The sequence below is a fragment of the Rhinatrema bivittatum genome, chromosome 7, assembly GCF_901001135.1.
Source record: "Rhinatrema bivittatum chromosome 7, aRhiBiv1.1, whole genome shotgun sequence".
In the NCBI taxonomy this organism is placed as follows: domain Eukaryota; kingdom Metazoa; phylum Chordata; class Amphibia; order Gymnophiona; family Rhinatrematidae; genus Rhinatrema; species Rhinatrema bivittatum.
In genome coordinates, this window is record NC_042621.1 from 55,546,942 (window position 1) to 55,560,366 (window position 13,425).

At 42.5% G+C, this 13,425-nt stretch overlaps 1 protein-coding gene across 10 annotated transcripts in view; it reads right to left on the bottom strand.

Annotated features, from left to right (window-relative positions):
* The window catches only part of DPY19L3 (dpy-19 like C-mannosyltransferase 3), a 109,712-nt gene that overhangs the window by 65,098 nt on the left and 31,189 nt on the right, over positions 1-13,425 (bottom strand). For 9 of the 10 annotated variants that reach the window (XR_003857695.1, XM_029608422.1, XM_029608425.1 and 6 more), the window contains 5 exons: positions 12,820-12,941; positions 10,735-10,880; positions 8,149-8,272; positions 4,433-4,567; positions 1,800-1,931 (listed from right to left, as the gene is read on the bottom strand). Coding sequence is in view for 9 of the 10 variants with exons in the window: in XM_029608422.1 (XP_029464282.1) it covers positions 1,800-1,931; positions 4,433-4,567; positions 8,149-8,272; positions 10,735-10,880; positions 12,820-12,941 (659 nt within the window). In the remaining variant the exon portion in view is untranslated. The remainder of the gene's footprint in view (positions 1-1,799; positions 1,932-4,432; positions 4,568-8,148; positions 8,273-10,734; positions 10,881-12,819; positions 12,942-13,425) is intronic. The other variant, XM_029608426.1, reaches the window with a different exon arrangement.

Here is a 13,425-nt window from a genome sequence, read left to right on the forward strand (position 1 = left end):
AATTTACACGTATGCCTTTAACATCCCAAAGTAGGCGTGGAAATCCAAACTCCGCTCCCAGTAGTACCTCCGCTCAGTTTGGGTAAATTTCTGAGTGAACATGACGTGCATGTAAGTTTACCTGCATATCAGGCGGGCAATTTTAACAAAAGCCCAATTCTGCTTTGAAAACATTGTTACCCGCAAGACATGCTTTTGAAAGTAGCCTCAAAATGGGGAAAAGCCTTTTAGCACATCTGGACAGACATTATAAAAGGTTTCTGTATCACTCGACTAGCCTGATATATCATCGATCTTTATAAATATATAAATAGAAGATGATTAGTCCTCTGGATGGTGTGGGGCTGTTGGCGATTGGGTGTACATACATCTAGCGAGGAGCGTAGGCACGCACACTTTGAGCTATGTGCGGAAGTTCCAAGCTACACGCACACTCAGAACGTAAGTGCGGAGTTCACAGTATATGCGGAAAGTCCAAGGTATGTTTGTTGCGATGGGGCCACATGGCACAAGCTTCGGCTGCCAGTGGGGTGTATGTCCATACACTAAACGGAGGGAGCATACAAAAAGGTCACCGACCTCCAGCTCATCCACCTCAACCAAACAGGGAAGGGTTCTCCCAGGGAACCCAACCCCAGGGAGAAATGCTCCTGAGAAAAAGAAACGGAAAAAGAAAAAAGACCAAAAAATCACCAGAAACTGCATGTGAATGCACCAGCCACTATCTGCTGGAGACAGAGAAATACTGAGGAACTGCAGGTGGCACCAGTGCTTATCAAGCAGCGTCAGTTAAACTTTCTCTGTCTCCATCTGCTGGCAGGGATGCATAAACCCAGGAGTCTGGAATGATCCAGGTACGTACAGGGAATGTCCTTTTGAACGCTGTCATGTAAAATTTGTTATAAATACATAACTAATGGTGTGTACCTGTAAAGGGTGTGTGTATGGGCAGAGGGAGGGGCTTATGTGCAAGGCTGTAAGGTTTCCCTACGGTATGTAATACCCTTCCCTATCCATGGGTTCTGGGGGGGGGGGGGGGGAGGGGAGGGCTGGAGGGAGCTGCGCTTTTCTTGATGGGCCCAGGTCAGAGACTGAATGATCCGGGGGGGGGGGGGGGGGGGGGGGGGGGGGGGGGGGGAGAGGGAAAAACACAGCAATTGTTCGCACAGGGCAGCAAAAAAGCTGGCACCGGCCCTGACTGGGGTAAAAAATGCTGGTGTGGGGCTGAGGAGGGGGGCAGATCCAGATGGAAGAGCGCTGGTGTTGGTATAGGGAGGGGGATTGGAGTTTTCCATGATGGGGCTGGGGAGCAAAAACAAATAGTGCTGGGGTCCAAATATAGAGGGATGTGGGGGTGGGGGGGGAAGAGTGCTGGGAGAGGCAGAGGGAGTGTGCAAGGATCAGAGAGTGCTTGGGTGGGGCTGTGTAAGGAGAGAGAGTACCGAGGTTGTACATAGGAAAACCGAGCACTCCCAGTACAACCCAGCCTCTGCTGAACGTTCAGCGCTTATCCGCTCGTCATCCTAAATGTTCTGGCCAGCTTCAGGAGTTTAACTTTAGCCTTTGGGAATGGTTTTCTAGTTCAGCCTGGCAGAGAAAGTTGTTTGCATCCTAATCCGCAGCACAACGACCAGTCTATGTAACTTCCCACAGTGCATTTGAAATTCTCTGTATTTTTCTAACCACACAGTTTATGACTGTGCGCAACACTTCCCATACATTTTTTGTATGAGATGGCAGACTCTGCTAAAAAAAAAGACTATTTGGATGACTCATCAGAAACTTAATTAATAGCATACCTGCAACTTCCTTGCTATCAATGCGGACACAATGAAACTCAGCACCAATGAACCAAGAATCATTGAGTTGAAAAACTGAAGGACACAGACAAGCTGTAAGCAAGCTGCTTGTATTGTGTACAGCCATATAACCTAAACAAAGAAAAATCATAAATGATTAGCATACACCAGAGATAAAAACCTTCCCAGACTGTGAAGATTACATTCAAAACCTATTTGCATTACTGCATGTGTGTGCGTAAGTGGACGTGTGTAGATTTATACTAGTATTTTATAAACCGCATAGCGAGAGCTGCGCAGTTTATAAAATATCCGGTACCTATGCCCCAAAAGTATACATGTATATTTCCACTGCAAAGAAAGCACTTACTTTGCAAACAAACATATGTATGTTTTAGGTGCATATATAAAAAAAAAAAAAGAACATTTGTGCGTAAAACCAGTATTTTATAACACACGCACTTGTAAATAATTTCTTGCACGTGTTCTCCCACCCAAAAACTGCAAGCAGACAACAGATATCAATTACGTTAGTTAATTAGCAGGTGTAAAATTGCACAAATTAGTTAATTTATTGGCATAGTTCTCTTATAAAATAGCAACTTCCACATATACCTCTAGACCCTGCCCCGGAGCATCCCAAAACGCCTCTTTTTTTTATTTTCCAGTGAACTGAAAATACATGTGCACTTTCATGGTTTGTAAAATAGCATGGACGAGAGTTCGACTCTAATGTCCCAGCAGAGAAGGCCTGCAAGGCCCATCCGGTCGGACCGTGTTCCCTTCTCTGTAGCTGTACTGCAATCTCTACTTGATCTCTGGCTTTACCTTGCCGTCTTCTCTGTGCTCATCACACACTCAACTTCTGTCACTATTTTTTGCCTCCGCCATCTCCAATGGGAGGGTGTCCCAGGTATTCACCATCCTTTGGGGGCTAATGCAGCACAACGCGCGCCGAAAACAGGTGCTAGTATTGAGCGCCAGTCGTCTTAACATGCTTGCAAGCCATGTCCCCTGGGCACCTGATTTTAATATTTAAGTGAGAGGCAGTATTAAAAAGGGCGCACTATAGGAGAATTCTGCGTCCATAGCAGTCAAGAGTTTATTGCATTGAGCACCTGTTGTGGTATCCATTTTCATCCCGCTTCTTTTTCTGTTATCTAATCCACTTCAGCAACCTCAGCAAAATATTAGGCGCCCCTTGCTATGGGCGTCCAAACCGTGTGGCTATAAGAAAAGTGCGTTTCTTTTAATCAAGTCAAAAAAATACATGAATTTGTCTCCACCGCAAGCAGTAAATTAAAGTGTCACAACAATACCAAGGAGGAGGACACACTTGTTGCAACTCAGAGAACACTTGGTTTTTTTTTTTATTTTTTTCGTGAGCCCTTGGCTGTGAGTTGACTTTGCTCCATGACATGTTTTGCCATGTTAAAAAGTGTGCATTGGGTGCCCAGTGCTTTCCTGCATTCGAGGGGGGGGATAGGTAATGCCTTCATCTATATGGAATTTACATTTGATAGGCGCTATTGGGTACAAATTTGTTAGGGCGTGCGTTTTGGACGCGTTAATTTCCTTATAGAATCGGGCGTTCGTCTAGTGCGCCCAACCGCAAGTAAACCTGTGTGCTCGGCTGGACGCACTTTATTTCATTGGCCCCAAGGGTGGAGAAATATTTCCTAGTATTACACCTGAATCTACCTTCTTCTAGCCTCATACCCTGACCTCTTGTTCTAGAACTTTCTTTCCTCTGAAAAATGCCTCTTCTTTATTATTTATACATCATTTCAAATCTTCAAAACCAAGGATGGTCACTCTTGTCCCTTTTTCCTCCTTTCTCAGGGACCTCTGATATTCTTATATTATTTCATCTCAACCTGTTCTCCATCTTTAAGAAAAAATAAAACAAAACTAACATCCTAACATGCACTTTGTTACTATTTTTAAGGTGTTGGAGGCTGTTCAGTCTCTCATCCTTTTTACTCACATGCTGCAAGACCCGAATAGATTTGTCAAGGGTCGATTCAAGCTTATTAAAATTTGAAGATGATGTTTGTTGAAGCGGTTATGTCTCTTTTTGAAGCTCTCAGATTTCTTTTAATGCAGAATCAGTTGGTTCACACCTGCTGTCACTATCATCTGTGACCTCCAGTAAGGGCAGTCTTCATGTCTCAAAGGACAGCTTTTGCTTGACTTGCTTCTCAAGTCGCTCCTTTTCAGGTACATGGCATCCTGCCTTTCAAGACGAAGACTTTAGTATTGTTCAGCGAGAAGCTGTTGTCTCGTTTTCAAAGTCAGCTCTTTGTTGAGACTGTTCCGGAACTTTCTTTTACGTAATTCTCTTTGTTGATGACTACACCAGAACTCCAAAGTTAACTCAAATTCTAGAATGTTCCTCTCAAATTAAACTTGTACATTATCAACAGTTACACATTTGTTCCGCTACGCATTACAGAATTAACGTTCTGCTTGGAAGGCAGATTATCATTGCTTATCTATCCACTATTCAGTCCTTTTAATGCTCAGGGCAATTCCTTTAGCAGATCAGAGCAATTTCTATAGAATGCAATGGCTGTAACATGCACAGCACAGTGAAGAGCGCTGACTGGAAAAGCATCATCATACAAACTTACCTTTTCTGGAGGAATCAAGTCAAAGCAATCCAGTAAGAATAAGCCCAGTGCTTGAATGAGCATCATGAACTGATTAAACTGCCAAGTTAGACTAAAGAGGAATGTAGATACAAACACAGCCAAAAGGGTCAGTCTCTGAGAAAAGAAAGGGTTAATGTTATTTCCATGCATCTCAAATAAATAAATAAACACTTTCAATACTGTATCCTCTTCTAAAGCTTTCTTGTGCAACATCTAAAACTTCATTTTTCTCAAGATAATCAGTTAACGCCAGCAATTTTGTAGCAGAGGGCAGATTAGAAACTGGTATATAGTTACTACATTCCCTAGGATCTAAGTTCTCCTTTTTTAAGAATGGGACAACAGTAGCCATCTTCAAAATAGATGGCACCCAGCCTGTAACCAACAAACAATTAACAGATGTCATCAGTCACCACAAAACTATAATGGATAAGTCCCTTTAATAGCCTGGCAGGACAAGGGTCTAATAAACAATAGACAACTTAACCTGATTCAGCAATGATCTTAACTCCAATAAAGAAACTTCTTCAAAAACATCCAAGCTTTCTGATAAACCACTCATATTTGACATTCCCTCCAGATCAATATTCTTATTCAACTTTCACTCTCCCTTTCCCAAATCTCCCATCCCCAATCCAATTTTCAAGTAATAATTCTACCTTTTCTTGAAAATAGATAGCTAGTTGTTCACAATCTGGAAGATCATCATGGATCAAATGTCTATCATTCCTATCCGCAAGAAAGGGACTTGTTAAATTCTAAACAAAATTCTTGGGTTATTATTCGCAAAAAAAAATTATTCTTTATCCCCCACCCTCTTCAACATCTACTTACTGCCCCTCTGTCAACTACTCACTAACCTAGATTTAATACACTACCTCTATGCAGACGACGTCCAGATCTTGATCCCCATAAAAGAATCTCTTCCAAAAACACTTACCTTCTGGGAAAATTGCCTTAAATCCATCAACAGCCTCCTCACCAGCCTGAACCTGGTTCTTAATGCAGCCAAGACAGAAATCCTTCTTATTTCCCCTGACCACTCTGCCAACACCGATCAAACAACTCCTGACACATAGATATCTCAAGCAAGAGATTTAGGAGTAATCCTTGATAACCATCTGAATCTAAAGAAATCGATCAATAATATCACCAAGGACTGTTTTTATAAGCTACAAATTCTAAAAAGACTCAAACCCCTTCTTCACTTCCAGGACTACAGAACCGTCCTTCAATCAACGTTATTCTCTAAAACTGACTACTGTAATGCTTTACTCCTGGGGCTCCCCATCTCCGCCACAAAACCACTGCAGATGCTCCAGAACGCAGCAGCCAGAATCTTAACCAACACCAACCGGCGAGCGCATATCACCCCTATTCTCCAAGACCTGCACTGGCGGCCAATAAAATACAGAATCCTACATAAAGCACTCACTATAATCCATAAAAACATCCACAATCAACTGACACTAGACCTTCAGATCCCTTTCAAACTCTACTCATCCACAAGACCCATTAGAGAAGCATATAAAGGAACTCTACTAGTCCCACCTAATAAATCCTCCCGCCTAACTTCCATTAAAGAGCGTGCATTCTCCACAGCGGGCCCAGTCATCTGGAACAAATTACCGACTGACCTAAGACTGGAACCCTGCCTTCTTACCTTCCGACGAAAACTTAAGACTTGGCTTTTCCTCCAAGCCTTCCCTAATTGCTAAAGTGTTCAGTCCAGACTCAGCCCAATAGATGGGACGTTCGCACTAGTCTCAGTGCTATTCATATGTATTATTACACCTAGTTAATTTTGTTTTACTACTTCCTGGCTACTCTAGCCCCCAAGTTCAATCTCCCTGTTATATGTAACTTTGCTTCGGCTCTCTTGTTTGGTTAATTAGTTTTTCCCCTAAGTTCCATGTAAACCGGCCTGATATGAATCCCTTCATGAAGACCGGTATAGAAATATAGAAATATGTTAAATAATAAATAAATAAAAGCTACCATTCTAGAAAAGGATTGCTTTTTTATTTATACATTTTTTTTTTTTTTCTGTTTTTTTTTTTGCTGTTCTCAATTTTATGTAAGGGCCCTGCCCAAAAGTTAACCTGTTTGCAATGTTATATGTAAGGGTTCTGCCCAATGGTTCCTGTTTAACTGTAAACAGATACGATGTGTGAACGGTTATCGGTATAAAAAAGACATTAAATAAATAAATAAATAATAAATACAACCCTTTTAAAATATTCTGTATTAGCTTTACGCCATTGTTCTTTATCTGTACTAGTACCAGACTTCTTCCATTGTCTCTCCAAATGACAAAACTTGCTTTAAATTCAGCTAATTCCCTAGAATACCAAGGAGATCTAACTCCTTTATCATTTGTCCCTTTGATGAATTTAGACACTATGGTCTCCATCCCACAACCCAACAACATATACCATCTATTTGTCAGAAGTTGCATGTCCGAAAGGTCAAAATCTCCATCAAACTGGTCCACTACAATAACCAGACTTCCTCTAAATTTTTCAGGGTCTACCTTCTCCTATCTGCCCACTCCTAAAGAACCCTCCATCACCCTATTACCACCATCTACACACTAGAAACTCAGTTTACCATGCAATGATCAGACCACATGAACTTCCCAGTCTCTTTGAACTTTAACTCACCCAGGTCACAAGCCAAGCGTGAACCAAATACAAAATCCAACATATTTCCTTTTACATGTGTTATACCTTGCATAATTTGGTTTAAATGACTAACCTCTAAGGAAGACAAAAATTCAGTAAATTTGAAACCTGATGTTTTGTCCAAACATAAATTAAAATCACCCAAAATTCTAAAAATACGGGTGTGTTAACAATACCTTCAAAATCTCCTCGTAGCGTTCAGATGATAAATCAGGAGAAATGACTCATTTCCGATCGCTTTTGCAGGTCTGTGTGTATTCCTATTTGGTTTAAGTATGCAAACTTTGGGTTCTTTTGAAATGCATTTACTTACTAGAACAAATGTTTGGCTTCTGAGGATGTAGAAAGCACTTTGTCCTACTGGGAGCCATATCTATCTTGCCCCTGACCCTCCCAACCTATTCCTGTTTCGCTCATACAGATTGTTTTGTGGTGCAAAGATTCAAATCTTAGATAAATTGTCCCAGTCTTCAAGTAAACTGCGTTTATTAACCCATCTTAGAGATTTTACATCTTTTCCCTCATTTGCCCCAAACTGTCTTGAATGGATTGTAAGCTCCACAGTATAATAATTCTCTCTTATGTGTACCTGTATAGTGCTGCATAGACCATGTAAGTGCAATACAGATATTTATTAGTTCTCCTGGGACGCATCAGAACTAGATGGGGGTGGGGCTCTACCACCGTACCGTAATCTCCACCTGAAGCAATTCTGTTATTTCACAGTTAAGTTTCTTTGAAGCTAGCAACCATCCCAGAGGCGGAAAATATATTCACTTTTTAGAAATGTCTTTCATTCCTGAGATTCAATGGCAGCAAACAATCCATTCTCCGTGCCCTGTTGTGGACAATCCTGCAGCATAATGTCAGTGATTGGTCATTTGATATTAGTTCACTTGGCTCTTAAAGTGGTCTTGAATACTTCTGCAGATTAAAAGCCAAAGCTGCCTCATCTTGCTGTGTGACCAGCTACCTCACCTGGTAAAAAAAAAATGGCTATGAAATCCTTACCTTTTGGAAAAGCTTCAGCTCAGGCTTGAGGAGGTATGTAATTGCTGCTATTTGAACTGCAAAAAATGGCAGTGCCCAGTTCTCTCTCAGGGGAATGGTGAACTCCACTCTTGTGGTATCTATTCTGCACAAAGGAAATGCACAGTTCAATAAACAGTTCTGAGAATCAAGACTCATTTGCAGCAAATAAGATCAGCTGACACAGAAAGAAGGTTTTACCCGTTCTAATCAGTGACTGCAACAGGCTTGCAAGAAGGCAACCTGCATGGAGCGGAGATTATAGCTCTGAACAGCCTATGCTTCCCAAAACAAAAGCATTGGAGTAACCTGGACAGAGCAGTGGCTATGAGCAAAACATCAGGCTTCCAGGAAGACATTGGGGGTAGCTTGCAGGGAGTGACCATGGTTAAAAACCCACACATGACTGAGCCTGGGGAGGATGGATGTTTTGGACCACGGCATTCTTGTTTTGGTAGCTGTATTAGAAAACTTGGTAATAAAACACTGGGCGTGTAAATCACAGAGGACGACGACAAGGCCTGAGACGACCTAGCAATGGACGCGGTCGAGGCCAGTGCGCAGCAGATTCTGGGCACGCCTGGAACCAATACGGAGGGCAAGAAAAGGTCGCAGGATCAGGTAACAGACATGTGGGCGGTTAGGGAGCTAATATGGGACGGAGTATGGAAATTTATCTGCTTACCTGCCCAAAGTGGAAGGATCACTATGGGCAGACTGGTTGGGCCAATCTGGTCTTTTTCTGCTGTCATTTACTATAGGAGTCAAATCCTCTAGCACCGTAGGACAAAAAACTGGTTAAATTTTATCATCATGCTGTTCAACTTCGCTCAGTATTTGCCGCCACACGCGAGAAGAAGATTGACGCAGCAGTGCACCAGAATGAAGAACAACTTTTGGGGATGCTAGGAGGGCACAGTCCCTGGGGGACGGGAGTGGAGTGGAGTGGGGAATAGAGGTCGGGGCCTTAAGTCACTGCACAACAGCAGCGCCCACTGGCTACACCAAGGATGCCCGAGTACCAGGTTCCCGAGAGAGACATCATCTGTGGTCCCAAGCCAAGGAAGCTATGGGGTTTTTTTTTTGGGGGGGGGGGGGGAGGAAGGGAGGGGAGGTGCATAAAACAGGGACAACAAATGCAATCAGTTGCAAATGAAAGCTCCTGGTGCCAAGGTCAGCAGAGGCCAGTTCCGAGGGAGCTGAAAGCCCAAACTGCCAGACCCAAAACAAACAGCCTTCACAGGCAGGAGAGCAAAAGATTATTAGGACAACCTGGCGTTCTTTTTCCTGTAGATCACTGGGGCTATATTTGGACTGCTATTTGAGCAGCGAGGAGGCTAGCCGCTTGGCATTGGAAATTAGTGCCCACCGGCTAACAGGCTGATACAGAAAAACACACGGGAGAGCTGGCGAGCGCCGGCTCAGGCCACTCTCCTGGGCGCGCGATTCAGGAGGGTGGTCTATGCAAATGAGGGCTTGCGACACTCAATATGCATTTGCATGTTGCGGGCGCTATTAGTTTCTGGGGGGGGGGGGGGGGGGGGGGAGTTGGACGCACGTTTTCGACGCTGTGTAAGGGGTAAAGCTAGCACATCGAAAACGCGCGTCCAAACCTGGGCTAACAGTGCGCTCCACCTGTAAGTCAGGAGTCCATCTCTGGGGCCGTCTCATTTTGATCAGTTAAAATTTAGCTGCCTTATGGATGTAGCTGCTTAGATTTTTGCTGCTCGATCGGGGGACATTTTTAAAAATCAGAAGTTTAAATGTCAGCTCGCTGAACCTTTTGAAAATCCAAGCCCTTAACAAAAATCTTGGGCAACCTCTCTGTCCAGTCAATTTGCAGGGGCAGTAGTTTAAGAAAACATGCCAAGAAACATGTCATCTAACTTTTAAGAAAAACCTAAAAACGTGGCTCTTCCGGCAAGCCTTTCCGGACTCACAGGAACACTCCGACACCGGTCAAAGAGCAAAATAGTCCACTATAAGTTCCATGACCGCCCATATCCCCTCAAGGCCCGATCACGCCTTATCTGGACAGCCCACTTGTTATGAAAGACTCCCTTGTTGAAGCATTAGTTGTTTAGCTCATGCTCTACTCATGTTTATGCCCATCAACATTGTTCACTGTTACCAGTTTATCCCAATTTAGCTTACCATCTATTTGTAGCTATTTTTTACATTTATTCACATTATTTGACGAGTTATTGTTGTCTATTTAATATTTACGTTCTTATGTTCAGAAACTCAGTTTAATGTAACGCCTTAACCGCAACAGTTTTGTTCTATGGAAACCGACCTGATTTGATATTTGTATCGAGAATGTCGGTATATAAAAATCCTAAATAAATAAATAAAAATCTTTAAGACAGCATTGTGCATTTTTACCTGACCAAAAAAAAAATACACAGATTTAACAGTGTTTTCTACTCATCTAAACTGTTTTTCTCCAATCACGTATATTACTGCTTAAGTACAGAAGAAAATTAATTTAATCAACATTAAACTGATAAAACACATGTAGGTAGTGCATGCCAGAAGACGCAGCCATCAAGCTGTGCTCAAACTCACCTATTAACAATGTACCATAAGGCTGCTAGGAGTCCTGACAGCCAAGTTCCACTAAGGATCCAACTGGTCACGTACAGAGCAATAACATGGACCGCCTGAAGGCCAAACAAGGTGTATATATAAAAATATACTGGCTCCAAAAACTGCTGCAAAACACAACGATATGGTATCAGAAACTGGGACCACAATCTACCGAGGTTTTTATCCCTCCCATGCAAAACGCATATTTCAGGAAACGACAAGGGAGGTGTAATACACCTAATACAAGATCAACACACAGTGCAATTCAAAATGTTAGAGTTTCCAATGCAGCAAAAGAAAGGAAAATCCATTTCTTTCAAAAGATAGGGAGGAAAATATTCCACAGACTGCTAAGGTCTGCAGGTAGACACGAGCCTGCTTGACAACATTCCCGGGTTGTGCCGATACGCGCGTGGACACGCGTCCAGGAAGCTAAAGCTGCTCCCGAGCAGATTTAACTTTCTCTGTGCACATTTCTGGATATACTTTCGAAAATTAAAAAGTACTGAGTAAATATTTTTCAAAGGGGTTCCGCACGGGGAAAAAAAAAAGCTAAAATGCGCGCAAGTACTGTGTACGCCATACATACTATTTTATAAACATCAGAAATGTGCATTTTCGGTTTTGCATGAGCATTTTTCGCAAATAAGTGGCTGTCTAGGGATGTTCCAGGGTGGGCTCAAGAATTATACGCGCTAGTTAATATTTTATAAAAGATGTACGCGTGTAAATTATCAAACTTATTCGTGCAATTTTACGCCTGCTAATTGAGTGGCACAGCTGAAATCAGACTTGTTTTTTTTGTCTGAAATTTTTGGGTGGGAGGGGCTAGAGGGGCTAGGGGAACTGGAGAAGAACTGAGCGAACAAGGAAGGCATTAGCGAACTGGTGATTTCTGGTATGGGTGAACGCATTCCAAAACGGTATTATGCGCATACTTTATAAAATACTTGCCTCCTCGTATAAATCAAAGTTATTATGCGTGCATGTTATTTACCTAAAATATACGAGCATATGTTTATAAAAAAAAAAAAAAAAAAAAAAAAAAAAAGAGGCAGAGAAAGTAAGCCCTCTCATTGCTCTGGAAATACTCGCACGTAAGTACTTTCCGAGCCGAGTTACGGGAGCTGCATGGTTTATAAACTACGGGGATAAATCTCTGCGCGGCCACTTATGCGAGCAAATGCAGAACCGTGAATAGGTTTGACAGTCAGGCTCCTTGCATGCAAATACTTTCACCGTTGCATCTCCACCCCCACCCCGGAACACCTACCGTGAATGCAGGGGAAAAATACACGTCAAATCGTATTTTGCGCGACCTTTTCCCCCGCACAACCCTCCCCGGTTGATTTTCAAAAGGCGATTTACATGCAGAAACCAGGGTTTAATTGCGTAAGTCCCCCTAAAACGTGATGCCGATTTGTAGCTGTGAATTTAATTTTAATCTGCACTTTTCATGCATTGTTTCTTGCTCGAGCTTGCATCTTTTCAAACAAAATCTGTACCGGGCGAGCTTCCCCATCATCTGTTTGAAGGGGCCCTTTGGCCATGCCATGTTGGTCTCCCAACCTTGTAACGTCTCAAAAGCTGAGCGGGGCTGAGCCTGGTCGAGATCCGAACAGGAATCCTGCAAGGAATTTCTAGGCTCAGTAAAAGGGAAAGGTTTTCTCCGAGCCGGTACAGGACCATTGCCCCAGCCTGAGGCAACGTGCTGCCAAGAGCGACCGCGAGTTGTTAAACCGATGGACCTGTCTTTTTTGTGCACATTACAAGAGCCCATGAGACTTTAGGACAAAGCAGGGGTGCCACCCTCTGTCTTATAGGCCAGTCCTAGCCCAGGACAATCCAATCTTGCCCTGCCAAAAGGCTCCCTGTAGAAGCAACTGTATTAGATTTCTTCCGTTTTGTCTGACGTAGAGTCACTTCTTCAGAACTGTACAATGCTGTACAAATGCACGAGAACAAAAAGCAACAAACTCAAAAGCAAAGCTTGACTCTGTCTCCATGACAAGCTCCTTTCAACTATTAGTCAGTAGCTGATGCATAAAATGCAGTAATACATACCCTAATCGGCAGAATCCGATATAATAAGCCGAGAAACACTTCTTGGTAAATATTCATTCGCTCAAGGATATTAATTGTCCTTGCCGACTCGGTTCTATTGTCATATATCAATTCCTGAAATCCTTAAACATTGGGAAAAAAACATTGCGATGCATTAGTGGCAATTATTGTTCCTCTTTTTCTTAGAGCTTCACATTATACGAGCAGGGCTTTATGTGCTTCAAAGAAAGGATTTGACCACGGATTCGACAGACAGCTCTGATGTTAAAAAGCTGCTTTGTTGGGGGAAATCTACCTGACCATGACTACTTGCATCTATCCACAGGAATCTACGGCTTCTGTACGTTTATATAAGGTAGGTTAAGGAAAAAAAACAAACCCAAACGAACAAATCTTGAAGACTGGTGATATTCTTATGCAACAGAAAAAAATGTTTAAAAAAAAAAATATATATATATATAAAAAGGGGTTCAAGGTCTATAGCTAGAAACAATACAGTCAAGCTAGCTTGACCCTTTTCTTACCTAAAAACAGGCTCTGCATTTTTTTTTAAAATGAGGGTTAGCTGAAAAGACCCTTCCCCATCACTGCTGTAAGTAAAAATTC